The sequence below is a fragment of the Amphiprion ocellaris genome, chromosome 19 (assembly GCF_022539595.1).
Source record: "Amphiprion ocellaris isolate individual 3 ecotype Okinawa chromosome 19, ASM2253959v1, whole genome shotgun sequence".
Classification (NCBI taxonomy): Eukaryota; Metazoa; Chordata; class Actinopteri; family Pomacentridae; genus Amphiprion; species Amphiprion ocellaris.
The window spans coordinates 25,560,163-25,584,541 of NC_072784.1; the positions used below are offsets into that span (position 1 = coordinate 25,560,163).

A 24,379-nucleotide genomic window follows, 5' to 3' on the forward strand; every position below is an offset into this window, starting at 1 on the left:
AGCAAAAGTGATCGTTAATTACGAGATGCTTTCTACTAAAAGGGCAGCATCAACCCAGAGTGTGAATGTGTACGCATCTGAAAATAGCTCTGATGTGGTGTCTTAAGGTGGAAGTGAAGGAGTTTAATGGCACTTCAGTTTGCAAACAAACGCAATAATCTTGTGTGTGGCGTGCTTGGTAAAAATGCAAAATTCCCTTGCAAGTAGAGGCATCAGACACAGAATAGAAGACAGTTGTTCCTGGTTGTTTGACTTCAGGTGAGGCTCATAAAACTGCGAGCTGATGGAGTTTCTCTTGTTAGTGCAGTGAAAACCTGATCGGCCTCAGCTGGCAACGATTAATGAGCGAGAGAGCATGAGCAGCCAGGAGTCCCGTGACCTCGGGCTCTCTGACAGATCACAATTACAATAGCAGCAGGCTCAGCAGAGACTCGCACCTCCAACTCAGCTCAGATCTGTGATTTTCACATGAGCACAACATGCAAAGTCCAACTTACAGCATAAAAATAAAATAAAAAATCTGATGCAAAAACTTCAGAGCCTTTACACACTGCATTAGCAAAAGTACATGTAACTAAAACAATGTTATTATGCATTTCCATTTGAATAATACTAAGTCTTAAGTACTGCTAATCATTACTATTTTATTGTTTAATATGACATTTTACTTAAAAAAAACTCACCTGTACATAATAGAATTTGTGTAATATTATATTTTTTGTGTAACATATATTATTTTCTAATGTTTTTTCATTGCCTCTTATGATTTACTGTCTTTTGTAATGTCATATCAGCTTCTTAAAATGATTTATTGTTGTTTTTCTGTAAAGCACCTTGCAACTCCAATTTTTTTTTACCATAATTTTTAATCCAAATTTGTGAAATTAGCGGATGTTATAAAATCTAATTTGAACCAAAACATTTACTTTATTCTTATACTTGGCAAACAAATGTACACAATTTATAATCTGTACCCTGAAATTTTGGGATTTTTTTTTTTTTTTTTTTTAATACTAAAACTAACATTTGACTAATGAACTTTTCTTTGGGAATATCAAACTCTATACATTTCCATTCTATTCTTTTATCACTTTAGCTGTTAAATTGTCAGTATTATCACCCCCTTTTAATGTTTTATTGTCTTTTGTCATGTTTTGTCATGTTTTTAAAATGTTTTATTGTTGCTTTTTGTAAAGTACCTTGTAACTCAGATTTTCAAAGGTGCTATTAAATAATTTCTTACAATTACTAATTCAAAAATTCGCAAAAAAATGCACATTATAAATCCCTACAGCCCAAAGTGACATATCCATTAAATTTATTTAATTTGATTAACATGAAAGAAAATCACATTTAAAACCCAGATATTTACTTCATGCTTACACTGGACAAAGAAATTCACACATTTAATAATCTCTAACCACATATGGTGCTGCATTTTTGCTTGAAAAAGAAACAAAAACCCTAAAACTAACATTTGCTTCTTAAACTTTTTCTTGAAAAACAAACCTATGTAATGTGAAATTTCTTCCATACTGTTTAATTCTTTTATCAAATTTGCTGTTAAATTGTCAGTATTGTTGCCCCTTTATATGTTTTATTTTTGCTTATTGTAAACCACCTTGGAACTGAAAATTTTAAAGGTGCTATAGAATAATTTATTATAATTATTCTTTTGTAAAATTTGCAAAAATAAAATGCACATTATCCCACAACTGTCTTCATTTCCTCAATACAATCTTATTCTTTTTTCACATTTGCTGTTAAATTATCAGTTAATTTTTACAAGATTGCCTTATTTATGATTCTCCCAAGTGATAAATTAAAACTGTGTCTCTCACGTGCTGCTCAGTCACCTGGGACTTTTGTTAGGCTGCATATTAAATCCACCAATTCACAGAGTACTCTGTGTAATCCTCTCATACGAGGATGATGAGAGATGGAGGCAGAGATGACGAACGAGGTAAAAATATTACATAAGCCTCGTCGTTATTTGTCCACATTTGTGTTTAGAATTGATCTTCCATTCTGCCGTATGTAAACCCTTATTTCAGCCCACCTGCGAAGTTTTTCTTCCCCAGATTCACCCTCAGGTGTTTTGAGGTATGCGTGGCATTCAACTAAAATATTCTGTGGTTATTTTGCAGTTTTTGATAGCGGTGTCTCCCCCTTCCTTTGCAAGCCTCTCACTCTCCCTGAAGTGAACAGATTGGGTCTCGGTGGGACTGTGTCACCCAGGGAGACACCCTCCTCCCCATCCCATCACAACCTTTTTTTTTTTCCTATCACTCGCTCTCCTGTGGACACACAATGTTTAAACACCCACACGTGTGACCTTCATAGACGTATTATCTAAATACTTACATAGGATAACTCAGTCACCCTCTGAGTGATGACTGCATTTACACTCATGCAGAGACACACACACACACACACACACACACACACACACACACACTCTGATTTTCACTACATTTACCACAAATTATCCATTCAGTCAGAATAGAATCATGAAATTACATGTTAACATACATCTAAATATTTATTCTCTAGTTGTCGGTGTGCAAACAAGTGAAGCAGCATAAATACTGAAGCTTTACTGTCATCACTGCATTGCTGCCAATAAGCAGACCTGCTGAGAGGCTGCAGCTGACTCTCCAAACTGCTCAGTTATGGCAGATCTGTGAAGACATTTTAAATAAAGCTGTACATATTTAACCACTTTCACACATGACAATGCATGAAAAATAAAGAACACAATCAGAAGTCGCCTAACCATAGCTTTCTGGTGGCTTTTCAAATTAATTACATCTCCAGAAATGTTGTTCTCTCATAGGATTCACTGGATGATGCCTTTCCAGTGCTGCAGTGTTGTGCAAAGGGGACTAAGCTATGATAAACTGCTGATTGCGCACATTGCCAAAAATTGCACTAAATATGATAAACAACTGACTGTAATTCTTAAATTTGTCCTCAAATATGTTACGTCACATTTTTTTTCCTCTCTGCAGCCAGTTTCCTAAAGTGCAACTACGATGAGAAATAATTACCATTGAGCATCTCAGCATTGTTTGAATATTTTATTCAGACCACTTCTCAGAGGTTGTAACTAAAAAAATGCACTCCACTGCAAGTAAAGTAGATTAAAAATGGATTACCTGTTATATTCTGCATCGCCTTGTGTGTAGTAAAGTCTTTTAATAAAACCAGCGTGGGGTATTTGTGTGAGAATATCTGTGGGATACTACTGGTAACTTTGCAATCAAAACTGTATGGAAGAAACCACTGTAGCATTATGTTTCATGTAGTGCGGTGGAGGAGCAGAAGAATGCATGAATGCATTCAGGATTTTTGGGCATTTATTTGAATATGTGAAAGTAGAAACACTGGAGTGACCTTACAGTGCTGAAGTTTATGCTTACCTAGTGGAGTTTAATATAGAAACAGGAGATGCATTCTGATGGAGAAAATGTTTAAATAATAGATGAACTCCTGGCTGCTTTCATCAGGAGGGATCATAGTTTTGTCTATGAGCTGGTGAGATTGCACAAAGACATCTGCTTACACAGTGCAGGGATGTCCTGCGTTTTTGATGAGATATATTCACACATGCACACCTTTATATATACACACACACACACACACACACGCGTGCTGCATAGCATACATTTTTGCATCAATTTGCACACAATGTTCCCTTGTTCGTTGCTAACCACTGCTGGTGTGTAACACGGCGATGACATTAAACCAGAGGTCACTCACTAAGCTGAGGAAACGCCTACTAAAACCAATCTGAATCCAATCCAACGCATCGCATCTCTCATAGCATCAGCTGTGTGCATGCATGGCTCAGCACCAGTAGCAGAGAAAAAGCCTGAGATTCGCATGTCTGTTAATCTGGGAGACCCCAATAGGCTGGAAGTTGTCTGTGCTGGTGTCTCAATGGAGGAAGGATGGAGGAGGAGGAGGAGGAGGAGGAGGAGGAGGAGGAGGAAGAGGAGGAGGGAGCGGCTGGAGGAAGTGACATGGGCCAGGATGGAGTGAGTGGGAGGGGAGAGTTCAGGGATTTGCATGGCTCGACAGCTGGACTGAAAAACAGGCTATTTCAGGATGGGATTTATACGTTTGGTTGCTACCTCAAATCCTGAGAGAGCAAAAGCTTAAAGCGATGGTTATTGCATGAGGTTCTATCGGTGTCTTTAATCTCTTTTTATTCAAATATTGTCAGCGCCCTGATCTGTGCTGCAACTTTTCTAATGATACGCCATTTATTCATACACATCCTGCACTTTAACACATTGGTTTTTACAGACTATAGTTATATGTGTTGAGCTTGTTTTTTTTTAAATGACCTTGGCACAGACATAAACTATTCTTTGTCTCTCATAGAGTAATTGTGTATCATATAAAAGCTGCAGAAGTGAAGCTTCCTTTAAATTATTTGCTGCTTCAACTACTAATCAGATATTGTTTTATAAGTTAATGAACTGTTTTGTCCAATCAAGTGTCCACAACCCAGAATATTTAGTTTTTAACCATGTGACATTATTGCATGGCACAATTTTTGTCATTAAACTTAATAAAAGTGAAGTTTTAGAAGCTTTATTCCTTTGGGAAATTTCATGGCCTGGGCTTTTTTTTTTTTTTTTTTTGCCAAAGGTTGCCCAAAATGCTGTAAAAGCTCAAATTTACACCTGAGATATTCATACATTACAATATAAATACTTCATGTCAGAAAAATATGTGAAATAATGTCGAAAGTCACTTTGTACTTCTGTGTTTCATGATAGATAGATAGATAGATAGATAGATAGATAGATGCCAGGGTTTTGCCGGTTTACTTAGACTTTGGTTCCATCTGGCAGCGCTCTTGTTCAGCAGGTCGTGCCAATAACGCACGGAATCATTATGTAACCAGACTTTCTTCCCATCTGAACCACCACTTTCAGCTTTACCAAATCTCACCAGAGCAAACAAAAAACAAATATGGCAATAAAGCATCAAAACACAACGACAAAACCCCCCACTCTGGTTCTTTATGCACACTAAAACGAGCTTTTTGCACTTTCACTGCCCAGTTCCATCCCACTATCGCATCCATGTTGGAATTTTGTTGCTTTAGAACGACGTTTCCTGCCTTAATTTGTTTGTTTTGCTTTTTTAAAACCCCCAAATTACGCATGAAGTGAGAGGAAAATATTTTTCCCCTCACTTAACGCGTTTTCAACCAATTATGTGAATCCAAGCGCTCCACTTGGCGCTGCGCAAAACTGGATCTGGATCGTGATATTTTGCGGCTTAAATCCAACAGTTGCACATAACTTCAATTAAAGTAGATATGGAGCAAACTTTTTTTTTGTTTTGTTTTTTTTTTGCTCTAGTAAAAAGTTACTGGTTGGAGGAGAAGATGGGGGAACCCGCAGCACGACGCGTGGCTGTCCCGCAGAGGAAAAACGCGTAAAAACTGGCACAAGTCAGAGGTGGAGGAAGGAATATTGGAAATAGCTTCGTACCTGTGAATTTTCCCCAGAGTTTTGCCCGCGACCGCCTTAAACCTGTCTGGTCGGATCTCCATCCTTGCAGCTCCTTGACCCGGCCGGTGTGCTGATGTCCTGCGCGCCCTCCTGTCCTGCCTGAACGCGCACAGCTCTCTCTCTCTCTCTCTCTCTCTCTCTCTCTCTCTCTCTCCCCCCCCCCCCCACTCTGTCTACTTCCCTCTCTCTGTCTCATCCCTCCCCACCCGCACCAACCTTCCTTCCCTCCACCTCCAGACCACACAGGTATCTGTGGGCCTTTCAGGTGAAAAAAAAAAATGTCACATAGCTTTTGGGTTTTCTCCATAAATGAATTGTCTCTAGTTACATAAATATTCCAGCCTCTCGTGCTTAAACTCTAAACCTTCAATATCTGTACAATTATCACTGTCGTCCCTTTTTATAATTTACTGACAGAAAATCAAACCCCAGAGGAGCTGTTATATTTTTTTTAATATATATTTTTTTGTGTGTTTTAATTAGGGTTCTTTTTTAAAAATCACTTTCGTTCACTTTAGGTGTGTTTAAGGGGGAAAAGATTAGGTTTTCCATTTTTAAAAAGACCTTTGCACTTACCTGATATTATTGTATGTGAAGCTGTATGCATTTAGTATTGTTACTCAGGTTTGTCAGGAGTTCAGTCAATTCATAAACCCCAAAGACCTACACTGTAAAAAAAAAAAAAAAAAAAAAACTACGTTTTTTAACAAGTTACAGTTAGATTATACATTTCCCTGTTTCCCTTGTAAAAATTACAGCTAATAAGTACTAAACATCTTGAAAAAGGTGCTAATTTACATATCACCTGGAAACAAAAACAAAACAAACAAACCAAAACTGTAAATAACATTTACATCTACTTTTACAAAAAAATCTATCTATCTATCTATATATCTATCTATCTATCTATCTATCTATATATCTATATATCTATATATCTATATATATCTATATATATCTATATATATATATATATATATATATATATATATATATAATATATATTATATATATATATATATATATATATATATATATATATATATATATATATATATATATATATATATATATAATAATTAGATAGATTTTTCTTTTACAACACTGGACTGTAAAAACACACTTTTTAAAACTGTATTGGAAGCAGATATTTGTCATAATAATGTTAATAATAGTAATAATAATAATAATAATAATAATTATTATTATTAGTAGTAGTAGTATTTACAGCACTACATTAATCCAGTTTTTATTAGAAACAGTGGAATGATTTATAATTTATCATTATTAGTGTTATTCACCATTTCCTTTACAGGATTTATAATATTATTTATTTATTTATTTATTATTATTTTTCTTTTCTTTTTTTTTTACAATACAATACAAATCACACAATAAATCTGTATAACACCAGCCAAGATCTTACTTACAACAAACATATGCAAATATAATCACAGAAATTATATATTATTGTAGATGTGCTGCACCTAATATCACTACACATGTTCTGACAGCAAAAATATCTTATTATCCCACCAAAATGCATGATTACAAAATTGACTAGCCTTGCTTTGCAAAAATATCAAAGCGTTAAAATTACTAATATGCTGATTTTCCATACTATTGGCTTCTAAAGATTATAGAACTTCCCTTTTAGCTGGTGTCTGAAAGACTCAGCTCCAGTAAAAAGTGTTACTTTTATTTTATGTATTTTACTTTCTCAAAATTCAACCTTGCAGCAAAGTTCTTTAGATATAGTGAAAGTATTGAATCGACTTAAATATTTAGTCATGTATTTCAGTGCCTAAGGTGTAGCTTAAGTATCAGCTTGAGAGTATAGAGTCATGAATTAGTAAGCTGCTACTCTGTTCTCCTTAAAATATTTATTTAAACTATCTTATCCTTATCTGTTGTAAGCTCTTTAGCAAATTCACAAAAACCTTGAAATTATAACATCGTTTATGAAGAAAACCCCTAAAACGGTATTTATTTAACCATTTTTTAACCAAAGCAAACATTAAAAATCACCACAACGTTGAATATGAAGTTTTTAAAGGTGTCAGCAGCTTCAGGATTGAGTGTGTGAATCAAAAAAGTGAGTCAGTTTGCTGCCATCTAGAGGTTTATTTAAGTTTCAATCTAGTACAGTACAGCACTGCTACACTGAGCACTTTGTGTGAACACATGTAAAAACATTGCTGTGGTCTTATGAGGTAAATTTACACAAATAAAAAATAACATGAACATTTCTCATTTCACTGACAGTAACACACTCTCACTCATACACACACAGACAGGTGTACAAACACATCACAGTTTCTCCAGGTAGAATGTTTGCATGCATATCCATACTTGTCATGTAGCTAAAAATAAAGTGGATTTTGTCAGTTGCTGCAATCCACAATTCAGTTATGACTCCTGCATGAAGTCAGGCTGCACAAACTTACGTTCACTGGTCAGTATACGGCTCTAAAACCTTCCACCAATTATCACTTACACCAAATTCAGCAGCCTTTTTGCCTTTTTCGTGTCTTTGAGAGAGTTTTTAATCCTCTGGACAGCATCGGTGGTTCAGAAAATGAAGGTAGGGGAGTTGTTTTTGACTGATAAGGCACCATCAATAATATAAATAGTTCAAATAACTTTGGTTTGTTAACAGTTTACAGAGTATAAAGATAGAAAACAACCCAAACAATAATGCTGTGATGTCCTTCTTGCATGCTCAGAGGTTCAGAATTTTGTCTTTTCACAAACAGCTCACTCACAGCCCTGTATCCTGCTCCTCCTCCTCCTCCTCCTCCTCCTCCTCCTGCTGGGGCAGGAGCCGGTAGTGTTCGCCAGCCATCAGCAGGAAGGCCGGTCTGGGATGAACCCCGTCCTCCTCAGTTGGGGCTCGGTGAGAGTTGGAGTCCAGTTGGTCCGTGGAGCTGCACTTGGTGTACAGCTCACGGTGCAACTCCTGGCCAACGCCGGCCTCGAGGGACGGAGAGTGACGGACCTGGCGGTTCTTCAACATGGAATGGATATAGCCAATAGGAACAGGCAGGCTGGCCAAGAGTATGAGCATGACGATCATCGCCAGGGCCCAGCCGGGGTACTCTAGGGTCATCTCAGAGGCCTGAAGAAACAAAGAGAACTCCTTTATTGGCATTGTACACTGTACAACAAAATTAGGCAGCAATTGTGTCAGTGCATCCACACAATCAGACAACATTTAAAAAAATAAAGCAAGAAATTTGCAAAAATAAATATAAACATCTAGTAGAAATGGGGGCTGCAGAGTGGCTTGGTGGTTATCACTTTCGCCTTGCAGCTAGAAGATCCCCAGTTCGCATCCCCACCTTCTCGGGATCTTTCTGCATGGAGTTTGCATGTTCTTCCTGTGCATGCGTGGGTTTTCTCTCCAGGTTCTCCGGCTTCCTCCCACAGCCCAAAAACATCCATCCATCCATCCATCCATCCATCCATCCATCCATCCATCCATCCATCCATCCATTATCTACACACCACTTAGGCCTAATTAGGGTCGTGGGGATGTGGAGTCTATCCCAGCTGACTTAAGGTGAAGGCAAGGGACATCCTGGACAAGTCACCAGTCTATCACAGGGCTACACATAGAGACCTTCCTGTGGACAATTTAGAGTGTGTTTTTGGAGTGTGGGAGGAAGCTGGGTTACTCCGAGAAAACCCACGCATGCACAGGGAGAACATGCAAACTCCATGCAAAAAGATCCCGGGAAGGCGGGGGCACGAACCAGGGATCTTCTAGCTGCAAGGCAAAAGTGCTAACCACTACACCACTGTGCAGCCCACTTCAGTATTGTGGCATTAGTTAATTCAGTTCATTCAAGAGGAAAGTTTCTGTCTATAGAAATCTTTCCTAACAGCCAAGACCTGCTGATGTTTCAAGCTGCAGATAAGCTGATGTGAAAATGAGCCCTAGTCCAAAAACATGCTGAAGTTAATTGGTAACTCTAAATAGCCTGTGTGCGAGTGTCATTGTTTGTCTGTATATGTAGCCCTGTGATAGACTGGTGATCTGTCCAGGGTGTCCCCTGCCTTCAACCTTAGTCAGCTGGGATAGATTCCAGCCCCTCGTGACCCTAATGAGGATTAAGCGGTGTATAGTTAATGGATGGATGGATAGTAGAACTGGTAGGTCAAAGTGTGTCTACGAAAACAATGGGATGCCATGTCCTTTTAAAGATCGCTTCTTTTGTGTGTTAGGAACAATAAAAATTGTAACTGAAGTTGCACTTCTGGATATTACATAAAGAAAGCCATGGGCAGGAACAGTGCTGCTCAAGTCTCTCCACACAGTGCAAATTAGTTTCTAATGACTCTATAAGTACCATGAAAAATTCCAAAACTGAGATTACCTTTTACTTTTATAATTATGATTACTTTATGAGTTTTGTAGCAGCTTTAATGTCATATCATAAGTAAAACTAGATTTTCTAAACCAACTGATGATGCCGTAACATATTTACAGGCAGAAATTAATTTCTAAATATTCATTGATTACAGAATGTACGGTTGCGAGAGTGGACACACAGAAAGGCATCATAGCATTTCGGTTCATGATGGTCTGTGCTTCAGGAGTATGAATTAATCTACTCTTTTATTATATACAGTGAAATCTTTTCTGTAATGACTTTGTTCCCTTTTGTTGTATGCTGCTAACCCAAAGAGCTGCTAAACTCCCTTTTGTTGCTGTTTAACAATGACAATAAAGACTTACTGCATTCAATTTATATATAATAAGTGATTCTACATTATAGTGTTAAGTCTCAGCTTTAATTTGAGTATCAACACCGAAAAAACTGTGTGAGATATAGACCTTTTAACACTCGGTGCCCTAATTACAAAGGTAAAAATAATCGGACACTTGATTTTGTGGGCAGCAGTGTGTTTTTTCTACATCATTTTATGCCCAAAACAGATCACACGTAACTCAGGAGTCAATATGAGGAATAAAGAGGTGACCAAGAAGATGACACTGAGGCTAAAAAAGTAAAAATCTGTTGCAGATATCAACATAATTGATGATTCATTGCTGACAGAAGCGACAGGATTAAATCTGAGGAATACAGGAGCATTCTGTGTGCTCAGCCTCAGTCAAATGCATCCAAACTTTACTATTTTTGGATGATGTTTCGTTATTCAGCATCCTGAACATGTAGCCAAAAATACTAAAGAGCTTTTCAGGGTGAAGAGGTGAAATATCCTCGACTGGCCGAGTCAATCTCATAATCTCAGTCATCTGAGCCGCTTTCTGAAGACAGAGAGACTCTGAAGCAAGCAACAACTGCAAAGGATATTAAATCTAACTATTCAGTTTGACCTCATGTCTCTGTCTTACACAGTTCTTTCTATATTGATACTCAAATTTTAGAGTCTTTTAATGTAGTTTTGTTTCAACTGCAAATACTTACAGTCTGGGCTCTGTATTTAAATTGTAACAGGCTATATTGACTTTTTTGGGGCTGATAAAAAGTTAAAATCTAACATCGTACTGTGCTTTGATTCCAGGCGGTGTACGTGGGCCTTTTGAAAACCATCCGCAGAAAACTGGCAACCAGGAGTCCAACCATGGCCAGTAAACAGACATATTTCCACAGATACTTGTAAACCACTGGAGGGCGCCATTTGAGCATGACTTCAATATCATCCAGGAAGCTGCAGAGATGGAAAATGTTTGTAAGAGATGCATTTTTTGTTTGTTTGTTTTCAGGACAAGATGATAAAAAAGGACTAAATCACTTGATGATGAAAAGCTGTTCCTTACCGATCTGTTCCGTAAACCCACGCCACACTGACAGTTTCAAAAATGACCACAATGACTAATGGTAGGGTCGCAGAGTAGTCATCAAACATGGTCACAAAATAGTTGCCAGAGCGTTGGGTGAACAATAATCCAATTATGAAACCCAAAGCACAGCTGGACACTGAACAACAGGTAAAAATGAAGAACAAAAGACAATGATTATGGCCTGAATTCTGCAAAGCCTAGAACAACTAACTTAGACGTCTAAGTTTTACATTTCACCTCTAGAAATCGTCTAATTAAAAGGCGCTCATAAACTATAAATGACAACATTTGAACAAGTGTGTGACTTGCCGGTGAGGAGGGTCCTGTGGCGTCCCAAGAGGCTAAAATTGTCCATGAGAGGTGTGAGGATTCCCTGCATGGTCCCGAACATAGTGCTGAGGCCCAGGTTGAGCAGCATCAGGAAGAAGAGTGTGGACCAGAAGGGGCTGGCTGGGAAGAGCGCCATTACCTCAGTAAATGCTATGAATGCCAAGCCCGTCCCTTCAACACCCTGCATGCACACAGAAATGATATCTCAACAAATATCTCTTAAAACGCACTTAAATGGGCAACCAATGTGTGTAAATAGTGATTTCTAGCAGTTTTTGCACCACATTAAAGGCGCCTATCAATCCAAAAATGTCCTCCCCCTGAGCCTCCATCTTTAAGATTATTGCATTTTTTAAAAAATAAAATAAACACTGTGCGATAACATGACTTTTTGTACCCCTTCCTCTGTTTCTTTAGTTTCTTCTTTCTTTCTTTCCTCTAACACAGCTTGTTTCCATTTCTTCTAGATACAGTGTCTAACATGTTTTCATCCTCTGGCCTGCTGGATATTTTACTGTACCTCCCAGATTCCTCAGGGGTCCTGGGAACATCAGCACTTTGCCTACATACTATTGTTATTGAAATGTTCACCTTTGGTCCCTAATTTAAAAAAATAAATTAACCCAGTGTTTTCTACATGGTAACAAACTTGCAGTTCTTGCTCTCTCTCATAAAAGGTATTTGTATCCAAACTTTTCACGGTACCAGACGGATAAAATATCTTCTTGTAATTTAGACTTTCATCACACAAATCTGCATCTTAGTGCTACGATAGAGGCCTGATTTGGTGTCAGCAGGGGTTTACGAGGAAAGAAATTCAGCCCTAGATTTATTGCTAGAACTATCCTGGAGGGGAATATGCTCTCATGTGTACCCTGAATGATTTCTCGTACTTTAATACAGCTTAATACAGGATCTATAGTAAATTAGATTTGATTGGTGTCTGTGTTTCCTCATCTGCTCTATGGAGATCTTATTGTTGTTGTGACTGACTCATTGCATGCAGACATTTTAACAAAGCCATTATGATCTTTTTTTCAGTTACACTACTATTCAAAAGTTTGGGGTCACTTAGAAATGTCCTAATTTTTGAAAGAAAAACTGTTTTTTTTTTTCAATGAAGACTGATTGAAATTGATCAGAAATACAGTCTAGCCATTGTTAATGTGCTAGATGACTATTCTAGCTGGAACGGCTGATTTTAATGAAATATCTACATAGGGGTCAGGAGGCCCATTTCCAGCAACCATCACTCCTGTGTTCTAATGCTACATTGTGTAGAAAGACTAACTGATGATTAGAAAACCCTTGTACAATTATGTCAGCATATGAATAAAAGTGCGTGTTTTCATGGAAAAAATGAAATTGTCTGGGTGACCCTAAACTTTTGAACTGTAGTGTATCTGTCAGATCATGCTTTCACCATCTAACAAAAACAATACAATAAATGCTTTAAATTTTTTCCTTGAAAGTCCCTCTACAGTCGTTGATTAAACCCTTAAAAACTCATTTCACTATATTAAAGTTGCGTGAAAATGATCCTTTCACCTGCCTTAAAATGCCTTAAATGGAACTATGTATCATTACTACCTCTAGAATCTGCAGATATATGAAGTCTCCACCTCACTATGTCCAACCATCTCACGTAAGACTCTGCTTATACATGATAAAACTACTCTATGCTACACAAGGCCAAGTTGTAGAACTAGAAACTCATTTTGAAGAGCAATGATGCAGAAAGTCCCGTGTTGCAAACCGACAGGACTTGAATTGTTACACATGAAACCAGAGAAGTTTAAATCTCTGTTTTTTTGGCTGTCATCAGTATACCATGATGATGACTGCTTATTTTGCTTGTGATAACTCTTCCAGCATATAAAAAAACACCATATGTACGCAATAACAAGCTAAAAAAAAAAAACCAACTTGATTTCCACCAGAGGAGGTCTTGTAATTCTACTACCGCCTGATGCTATTTTTCCCAGTTTTAGCTCTTTCAGTACAACATGCTTTTTAAATCTCAAGGATACCTTATTCATCTCCTCCTCCAGGTTGCAGTCAGTGATTTTAGGACCCACCATGGAGCTGTAGTGACTGTACCACTCTCTGTATTCAGGAATAGACACAGAGTCTGGATCCGTCATGTTGAACCAGGGCCACCAGTGCTGGCTGGAGTCATTGGAGGACGCCATGAGATTTAACAGACCGAGATTCCTGGAAGAGGTTAACAAAAAAAAAAAAGGAAAAAATCAAGGAAAATATTATATTCTCTCCAATGTTATGTTCAATTGCAATCCAAGCATTCCACCTTTAGTACTGACAATGCCAAACAATCCTCTGCAAACTGGATATCTCTGCAAAAACGGAAACATGCATCCGTACTTAGCCACACAGCGGAGTGCGATGTTCTTAGCACGGAAACCCAGCACAATGAAAACCACCAGCGAGGCCAACACAGATGTCATGAAGTTGATCCCAGAGACCATCAGTGCGTCCCTGTGGCAGTTGTTGTGGACTGGATTGTAGGAGGAATATGCGATAATGGAGCCGTAGCCCAAACCGAGGGCGAAAAACACCTGAGTGGCTGCCTGCCGCCACACCTGCACATTCCCCCAAATCTCCAGCTGAAAAACACCCACGAAATAAAGCCTCAAACTCTGAAAATATTCACGGTTTAAACTTTAACTGGTAAAAAGGGCCACATGACAATGATCTAATGAAACCTGTGCTTACTTTTGGATAAAACATGTAGGTGATTCCTTCTATGGCTCCGTCCAACATCAACCCTCTGATGAGGAAAATAAAAAGCACCACATAGGGAAAAACTGAGGAAAAGTACATCACCTAAGATTGGAGAAAGAAATAGAGAGTGATTGCTGCTTCAGAATCTTTGGCATTTTGAGGAAAATTTGCTTTCTTGGTATAGAGTTAAACTGATCAACTATCATTTGTGTGGATCAAATATAACATAGTGAACAGCTAGTTAACTTAGCATACAGACTGCTAAAAAAGCTCAGTAATTATCACATTATATCCCTTAGATCTAAACAATAACATCAATATCATTTGCAATATTACTTCTCAATAGTTTGTGCGATATCAGTTTCCAAATCATGTGTAGCCTTTCATTTCCTGTACAATGTTTCATATTTTTATTTCTCAGGTGTAATTTTTCATTTTCATTCGCAACAATTTGACTAAACACACAATATTTCACTTTTACAATAATGTCAGTGTGATAGAGAACACTTTATTTTCACTTTTTCAGGCATAATATTTCATTATCATGTGTGCTATTACTTACAACCTCAGTACAATTGCCAGCATTAGTTTTAACTCTTCTATTCCAGCCTCATTTTACCTCATTTATTTTATTTCAATATTGTATTATACTTCTATCTTATTATTTTTTCTAGTTTTTAGGCACTGCATTTCTTATGTGACATCATTTTGTTTTTCTGAGCAATATCTGGCACAAGATTTTCCTTAGGGACTAATAAAGTTTTATCTTAGCTTTTTATCTCATGTAATATCTTGTTTGTTTAGTTTGTGCAAAAAGCACAGTGTAAAAATGAAAATATTTGTTATTTCTTGGCTGAGCTTCAGAAGTATTTACAGACAGATTTTGTTGGCTTTGCTCAGAGACATGTTTGTTATTTCTACTTGTTTCCAGTCTTTGAGGCTTATTTTAAATGGACAGATGAGAGCGGGTTCCTGAAATGTTACCAAAATGTAGATTAACATGTTTGCTCACCTTTGCAGAAGACTTGATGCCTTTGATCATAGCCAATGAGACGATGGACCAAGCGGCCAATAAACATCCCGTCATGATAGCATTAAACTCTCCAGATTCTTCGATGGAGTTTGTGATGTTGAGAGCTTTCCGAAACCAGAAGAACGACGTTGGGGAGCTACTTGCACATTCCTTCACTGTTGACGGAGGACAGACAACACTGAAGACCCCGGATGTGACATCTCATTTTATTCTCAGATAGGTGAGTACCTGTGTCATTGGTGGTCACATCAATTGGACACTGCTGCCATGGCAGAGGATACTGAAAAGAATTCCCCATGTAGAAGAGGCTCCATGCAATGATGACATTGTAGTAAAGAGCAACGTAAAAGCAGACCTAGTGAACAGAAAGGGTCTATGAGCATAGAGTGAGTCCTTTCTTATTTCTTAAGATCTGTCAAGGGACAAGCACTAAACCTCGAATAACCTAAGATCAGATTCAGCTTTAATGTAATGTTGTGTTTTCATGCATACATGTCCTATAAGTGATGATTAATTATTCTTGAGTGAAGAAATGTGGCAATGATGATTGATGACAATAAGCATGAAGCCTGAGAAGCCAATAGTAGAAGTCTATGTGCACAGAAAGTTCCTGCCCACTCAGTGTTGGCCTTGTCTAGTCTGTAGAGAAAACTGTTACGCAACACATCGCCCGGACTGAAATATACAGCACACTGCCTCTCTCATGGCCTGATATCATCACCTCCTTAAGTTTACACACAGGGCAACTGGTAGTAATACCAGAGAGTTGTTTACAGCAATTTGATAAAAGAGGCAGTACATGCTGCAGCTTTTTAATAAGATAAGTAGAGGACATTCAGTCTAATGGGTTTTTATTAAAATACCGACCTGCAGTTTAACCCTAAAGAAACCAGCCAGCTACCACAGCACAGCAGCCTAGTAGAGACACTGTAAGCTCACATGACTATAAATATCATCCTTTCATAGCTAAAATGCGTTGCAGAAAGCAAGATGGAGAATGGATTTTGTCGCTTCGTCATCACTGAGTCAATAAATTATCCTAGGTGAAGTTTGATAGAAAAGATCTTTAAAAAATGCAAATAAAATACGGTTCACCATGCAGCTGGAGTAGCCTATCCCCGCCAGCTTTGGGGAGATGTGCTTCCACACGCCGATGCTGCCCTGTCGGATGCTTTGGCCTGCAGCCAGCTCCATAAAAAACAGTGGGACTCCCACAATCAGTAAAAGAAAAACATATAGCAGCATGAAGGCCCCTGGAAGGAGGGAAGGACGGATTTTTAGAAAAGTGAAGCCGATGTTACTTTATACATTCCTTCAGTTTTTTTCCTGTGTTTTTACTGGTTTTCACTCCAATTTTGCATTTTGCACGTTTGTCATGCTTTCTGGTGTCAAAACTCAAGTTGGAGTAAAGACAGCTAAACCATTGGGTTTAAGTTCTTTCTACAGAGACACTCACCTCCTCCATTTTGATGGCAAAGATATGGAAACCTCCACACATTGCCTAATCCCACACTGAACCCCACCTGGGCCAACACGTACTGGATCTTAGAGTCCCAGGCCGGTCGGTCGTCATTTGTCTCAGCTCCATCAGGACCAGAGACGCTTGTCAGCTGAGCTTCAGACTGACCCTCCCCCAGCCAGGATCTGTCCTCAGGGCAATCCAGTGAGGACTTCTCCGTCTTTGTCATAAACAGAAAAGCAGAATGATAATTGGAAATCAAAGAATAACATAATAAAGTCCAGATGAAGTGAAATACATTTTGCTAGGCTGCTTTTTTGCAGATGGAAAGCAGATATGTGTGAAGGCAAAATAATGGAAATATACCTGCATATAGAAATCATGTGTGTTACATAAGATTAAATTAGATTTGATTAGATTGGATTATTTTAAAAAATAATTTATCTCATGTTATTTCTATAATTTCTCTGTGCAATACCAAAATTATAACACAATTACAATTTATTACACTGTGTATTTTTATCTTATTTCTACAATGCACACTTTTACATTTTATGCTTATACTGTTCTACTTATGTTTATATTTTTAGGGCATTTAAAAAGAAATGTATGTTCATCTTATATCTTTTCTACTGCTTAAATTTGTAAGACCTGAATGAGAGCAACTATGACATACGCAAATTCCCCTCTGGGATATAAAGTCTTTCTGATTCTGATTTCAGACATGCCAGACTATCATAAAGGCAAAAAAGAGAAAATAAAAATACAAAATGAAAAACAAACAAACAAAACTAGTAGGATGATGTTTAACTTATTAACTCCTACCTCCTTTATGTCCGCAGATCTCATATCTTACTGTTTTCCTGTTTCTTACTGAACCAAACCATGCCAACAAAGCATAACAGAGCCACTGTAGCCTCTCACTGTAGAGGTCAAGCATTCAGGGCTTTGCTTTAATTTGTCACCTATCTGTAGTTTTCATTGTTAGCAGCAGAGTCCGCCATCCTGCCTTCACGTGCATGAGTTTATCGTTTTAAACAAAACACTAGTTAATCCACGGTAACTTGAACTTTTATCTCATTGTTTGCTGTTCACTCTCCTACTATTGTCAGAGCTGTTACTGATATACTGCTAATGCAAACACAAAAATTCCTACGGATGCTGCTAAACACTAACTCTGATTGTTAATCAGACATGCATCCCTTTAACAGTCGTTGATACCAACATTAACCACAGGTGCATCATTTCTATGCATTTTCTACTTTGGTTTGTTATGAGATATGATCCAGATTACGTGAAAACAAGAAAAGCGCTCCAAGGCTGCTCAGTCATTGTATCATTTCTGACGGCTGAAATCTTGAAAAAATTCCATGACACAAATCACGGCATTATAGAATGTGGCCATTTAATATAGATGTACCCACAAACAAAGTGATCTTGCGCTGAGCACAGGCGTGTGTTATGCATGTGTGCGTTATGTACAGATACCGAATCATGTGACCTAAATATGTAGCGGGCGGCGGGAATTGATGGGACTCAGAAACACCCACACAATTTAATCAATTGTTCCTTGTATCATTCCAATGGATAAGTCCCACTAAGTCCACGATGGTGGATTTGTAGTAGGATCATGATCATGTGATCGTCAGCAGGCAGCTGACGTAGTGTTCACTTGTTGTCATAGTTACAGTGACGCCGTGCCACTATCTCGCAATGATACAGAAATCTTTAACAAATCCGTGGATCCAGACTATAAGCCGCATCACTGCCAAAATCTAATCACTTGGTCCTTGTGTCATTTCTGACCTTCCCTGAAAATTTCATCCAAATCAGTTGGTTAGTTTTTGAGTAATGTTGCTAACAGACAAACAGGTGGACAGACAAACAGACGGAAAAACATACACTGATCATCACATAACTGTGGTGCGTTCCTTGGCGGAGTAAAAATAGTCTGGTATAATATTCAAAAACTAATGTTTTGGGATATACCAATGTACACATAAATGTTTAGTTATGCTTTTATACATCTGTGCTGGATGAAAAGCATCTGCGGCAGGTAATTTGTTGAAGCAACATTTCTAAAATGATAAAACTGCAGTGAAGGCCACTCAGTAAGCTTGCAAAATGTCAATGTGAAGACAACAATAATTTCTTACCAAAGTAGAAAGCAACGTTTGAGTAATGTTGCGAACAGACAGACAGACAGACAAACAGACAAAGCAATGGCGGTTGTCACATAACTCTGCCTCTTTGGCAGAGAAATAAAAGATCTGCATGCAACAACACACCGGACCACCAGTGGGATGACTTGTACGTTGACCACTCACAACCTAACTCAGCTCAGATCCAAAAAGGCTTAACAGGAGCCAAACTGGCTCCAGGACATGACCTAGCAGGATAATTTGTATGTGCCCTTCCTGGTATCAGCTGGTCAGAGTGGAAAATTACAAGAGCTGTGTGACCCAGAAAAAGTACTAGTTGTTCAAGACACATGGCCAGATGAGGCAGGTGATTCAGAAATATGCATACACACATACGTGGAGGAGTGCGAGACTGCGACAAAAATATGCATACACAAATAGAGAGGAGGTGAAGTGGGATGAGCAGTAGCAGTTTAGTGATGTGTGGTGGGAGGGAGTGGGAGGGAGAATCCACTGGGAGGTGTTGGGTTTACATTGGTTCCTAGTGTGGGTGGTGCCGAGGAGCATGGCAGACCATGTGGTGGGTACAGTTGGCAACATGGAAGGAGAAAGGCAAGCAGGACGTATTTCAACATCTCTGCACAGGAGACAAAAGCTAGAGAGTCAGCAGCTTCATTAACCTTTAGAGAGCCTAGTGTTTGATTTAACAAACTATATGGATTTCAGTTCAAAAAATATGAAGTGCCTTCAGTTTCTTTCTCACATTCCAGTGAGCTCAATTTACTGCTTATAATGGATGAAACTGATTTTTGCTGTAGTGGTGGCATTACATAGCCCATCCAATGTTGTCTGAATTGAATAAATGATTTATTATATCAGTTACTCTGAAGAATTATTGGCATCGAGTAATTATGCATGTTATTTATGAAGCAAATAAGCCACATTGTTTGTTGACTGTCTCAAAATTAATCTCTATGCATCAAAAATACATATATATATGTTTTATCCATGAAAATCATCCCTTTAAAAGCGTTAAAATGGCTAAAATGTAACTTTTCAACATTACTTTCTTCAGAATGTGCAAATCTGTGAATCCCCTGCTGTCTTCTACAATTCTACAGTTTCATTTAGCAAACGCTTTTATCCAAAGTGACGCACATCTGAGAGTAGATACAACACAAGCATAGATCTAGTCAGGAGAAAACAACCTGGATAAGAGCCATAAAACAACATCTCCATCCACTTGCTGCAGCTTGAACACACCAGCTCGACTCTGACTCTGCTTAAACACTGTAAAACTACTCTGTGATACACAATACTAAGTATTAATATTGGAGTAATTCAGTCAGAACTGGAAAACGAGAAGAAGAAGGAGGTTTGGTTTCTTAGATTTCTTTCGTACAAAACCCCAGAAGTGTGAATCCGGAGTTTGTCATCAATATGCAGCAGTTTCAAGATGGAAATACTCAACCATATACTGTTTATTTGACTCATTATGTGTCTTAGTGTACATAAAAATATCCTATAGATATGTCAACGAGGTAAAACAAATAGAAGTATAGAAGGGACATTTAAAGGTATAATTTCAGTTTCAGTCTGGTTATCTCCAGGTTCCAGTTATGTAATTAAGCACAGTAATCTGAGACTTTTCTAGGAAAAATATAACACCCTTCAAGATGTCTTGTATAAAACCACTGACATGTACGTAAAGGACAACACATAGTTCAGCTCTTAAATATTTAAGTGCATCCTCCTCTGTTCAGTTCTGCACCTTGTTACTGACTTTTACAGAAGAGCTACTGTATTTTTCGCTTTCCTTCTCTTTTCCTATACTTGACCAACCTTAAATTATCTTCTTGGCACACAGGCCCCATCCCCCAGCACAAAGCGCACACACAGAGTGGTTGTAAATTTGAAACGATTGGTCAGTCGGGGTCTATCTCTGGGTGCAGTTGCAAAACAGGCAACCGCACTTCTGCCTTTAGTGAGGGGTAATATTAAATGCACTAAAGCATGTGACGGTAGTGCAACCTGCCCAACCACAGTAAACTGGAGCAAGCTTGAACTAGAAGCTGAAATGTCTTCAGAAAATTGGCAGAGATTATGTCAAAATATGGTTAAAGCACAATAAAAATGTATTTAAAAAGCCTATCTTTACTGCACTGTATTAGTTAAACTAAACTTATTCCACATCCCTGTAATCATGCCACATTAAATCCTTGTATGTGCTGTGTAAATACAAGGGTTTAGTACATTGCAGAATGCATACAGTGCACATACATATATACAAACACATATACAGATTACAGAGAATGTTTAACTTTGAGTCAATGGGATACGTCATGTTTGTCTTGTTCTTCAGTCTTATGCCTCAACACTGGATCTGTCATTTTCATAAAATGTACACAATTCATTCTAAAGTATGTTATTTATTTACCCAATATGCTGTTGAATGTCTCGGTGCATTATATAAGCCAGCATGTGTGTCCCGGCTTGCAGGCATCCCAACCCTCCACAAACAGGCAGGATAAAGCCCCTTTCATATATGCAATTTTGCATGTCAACGTCATGTTTGAAAAGGAGTGAGAGTCTCTCTTTTTTCCCTGTATAAGTCTCTCTGGCTGCTCTGAACCTGGTAACATTCTGTCTCCAGTAAATTACACACTCGTCAGGTTATCGGCTACTGGCCAAACAAATCTGACGTTCTCTTAAGCTAACCGCAACAGGACTACGATCAAGTAACAAAACTGGCCTGTGAGCCAAAACCTAACAGCCAGGAGTTAAAACGGGCAGCTGACAAGATTTGTTGTTGTCTTCGTGTCTGTCTTTTGCAAAGCATCACACCAGTGAGGGTGTATCAGCATGTGTGCAATGACAAAGTACAGAACAAAACATTTGTAGATTACAGAAAAGGGACATAAAGAAGCAGGAACAAGTTATTCTGCTATCAAATATCATTGCTGTGACTCCCAGAAGCTGCAGAATGGGAGCTACAGTATTTCATTACATAATCCAGCAGCACTAATACAACACAACAAACTTATTTAGTCACTTTCTCTGGGAACAATAAGCATACATTTAATCATTTAATGAAAGGCAAAACACCAACAACCTGCACAGGTATACACCAACAGATAGGACACTAGCCCTAACTCTCTCTCTCTCTAGGATTACATAACTGTCAATCATGAGCCAATGTTTCCCCCTTCACTGCTGCCAGTGGTGTACCCTGGAGACAGACCTCTACATACAGCATGTACAGCACAGTTTAAAATAAAGATCTGACTTGTTCAGGTAACATTGGGCTGAAACTTCTCTGTATTTTATGTATCTGCTGTCTTCTCCTTAACTTGAGGGTGTTTACATTCTCACCTTCACCAAGTGTTAACATTTGTCTCCAGTACTCCAACTTAAGACCGAACTGCTTGTAGAAACAAATGTCAGAGTTAAAAAATGTAATCAAATGACATATATGGCTGCAATTTGGTTTATGCTGAAGCACAGTGTATAGTTTTGCCCCACTTGACTGTACATTTTGACTGTGGAAACTGCCCCATTTTTTAAGCAGTATGGTGCACATAATGCACGGAAAATCAGATGCATAGGGGAGATTAACTAATATGAGGCAGCCTTACAGCCTCATGACTGGTTGAGCAGCTGACAAAGGGTTAGTTATGGATAAATTATGTAAGCATTTTTCTCCCAAGAAAAAGAGGAAAGAAGAGCAAAAAGTACAATTGAGACATTCAAGACACGTTAATAAAAGCCAAACAACGATGTTGTGGACATACCATGCTGACAGCACGGTCCCACACACGAGTAGAGTTTCCAGCTGTCCCGGTGTTGGTTTCTCTGCTCGGTTTCTGACAAGGCTACTTTTAAACCGTTCCTTTTTTGGTTTTAGGCAATAATCGGGGAAACAGATGTAGTTTACTGAAGGGACAAAAAATCTCGATCAGTTAGTTTTGACCACTTGTTGCTGGCGTTTTGTGAGTTGGAACAAATCTGTCGTCGTAAATCCAACAAGAAATGGGTGAGGTTACAGCCGCGGAGCCAATGGGGAGACTGAAGGGGCTGAACGGCTCGTCCCCAAAACGGGCAGCGGGGCTGGACAACAGCAGGGTACAGTCTGCTTGATCACTGTGCACAATCTGCAGAGTGCTTGTAGTAGCTGGAATGGCACTGCGGTGTTCTCTGCTGCATTTGATTTAAATATGGTTTGCAGAAAATTTACGCAGTGAGGGAAAGCAGAACGAAATTGCGCACGCTGCGCCTTAATTAGCACTCAGATTGTTGCTGGATTCTGCAAGAGACGTGAAAAAGACCTCAGCTCAGGTGGAAATATCGCCAAGGTGTCACTTATATATTATATTAAATAGTGGAGTAAAGACGATGCTCTTAAGCCATCACCATGCCCTATATTCCACTTACGCGTGCGTAAAATTCCACATGGCACAATTAGTCTGCTCAATACCACAATCTCCAAAGAGTTACTCTAAAAAACAGAGGGAAGAGCCTGAAAAAAGAGTTTTAACATGGTATGACCACTGTTAAAGGTAACAAACTGTGATTGTGTCTGCATGGAGGCAACCCATATTAAATACACAGAAAAATACACTTTTTGCTGCAGTGCTTATTTTTGCTGTCAGTTCTAACCATCAGTTTGGTGCCCAGAAATGTGCTCTGATCTAAAAAGCTACTAGCATATTGACACAGAAATGACTCCTGACGCTAAATACATGTTGTGTGACACAACCGCACAGCTGAGTCAAAGTCAGCCTGCAGTAAATTCACTGTCAGCCACGGGTAGGCAGAGTAGGAGGAAAACTGTCCTCCCTCTAGTGGAGAAAATGTGCCAAAATGAGAACTACTTTCACCAACTCACACTTACTAGTACATGAATTTATGATTCAAATATATTCCTTGTAATGTAGAATAATATTTGCATTTTGTACTATTTCTATCAAAGACCAAAAGTCAGAAATGCTGGTGTCCCCTGTTTCCTGCTGTGTCTGTCTTTGGAACAGCCTTGTACCTTCCACTGCTCACAGCGGTACAGTAAATCCAAAACTAATTGTGAAGATTAACTGAAAAGCTCTTGGCCCATAGGCTGAGATGAGACCTGCTCATTGATGTGTGCATTATATCAGCAGGAATAAATGTTGTTTGGCAAACTACTTGACTCATTTGACCAAAAAGGCACTTGAGCATTGTCCATCCATCCATCCATCCATCCATCCATCCATCCATCCATCCATCCATCCATCCAATATCTATACACCACTTAATATTCAGTGGTTACACACTTACTTTGATTTGCAGTTTAAA

At 38.5% G+C, this 24,379-nt stretch overlaps 2 protein-coding genes across 2 annotated transcripts in view; both read right to left on the reverse strand.

Moving 5' to 3' along the window:
- slc17a7a (solute carrier family 17 member 7a) overlaps positions 1-5,665 on the reverse strand; it is a 28,535-nt gene extending 22,870 nt beyond the window's left edge. The window contains exon 1 of the mRNA XM_023286474.3: positions 5,514-5,665. Within this exon, the coding sequence (XP_023142242.1) occupies positions 5,514-5,575 (62 nt within the window). The 5' untranslated portion in view covers positions 5,576-5,665. The remainder of the gene's footprint in view (positions 1-5,513) is intronic.
- A 1,973-nt stretch (positions 5,666-7,638) lies between these two features.
- On the reverse strand, positions 7,639-23,069 carry slc6a16a (solute carrier family 6 member 16a). Its single transcript, XM_023286462.3, has 12 exons — positions 22,843-23,069; positions 16,908-17,130; positions 16,547-16,704; positions 15,680-15,806; positions 15,431-15,606; positions 14,410-14,520; positions 14,059-14,300; positions 13,707-13,890; positions 11,656-11,857; positions 11,323-11,482; positions 11,051-11,213; positions 7,639-8,652 (listed from the first exon to the last, which is right to left on the reverse strand). The coding sequence occupies exons 1-12, from the start codon at positions 22,843-22,845 to the stop codon at positions 8,296-8,298; spliced, it is 2,106 nt and encodes a 701-aa protein (XP_023142230.2). The 5' UTR covers positions 22,846-23,069; the 3' UTR covers positions 7,639-8,295.
- Positions 23,070-24,379: the final 1,310 nt, after the last annotated feature.

Excerpts from the sequence above, each read along its gene's own strand:
- slc6a16a (XM_023286462.3), bottom strand. Across the intron at positions 16,705-16,907 it reads TTGCCATCAAAATGGAGGAG|GGGCCTTCATGCTGCTATAT; the intron begins GTGAGTGTCTCT and ends CCCTCCTTCCAG. Across the intron at positions 15,607-15,679 it reads TGTGACCACCAATGACACAG|TGAAGGAATGTGCAAGTAGC; the intron begins GTACTCACCTAT and ends CTCCGTCAACAG.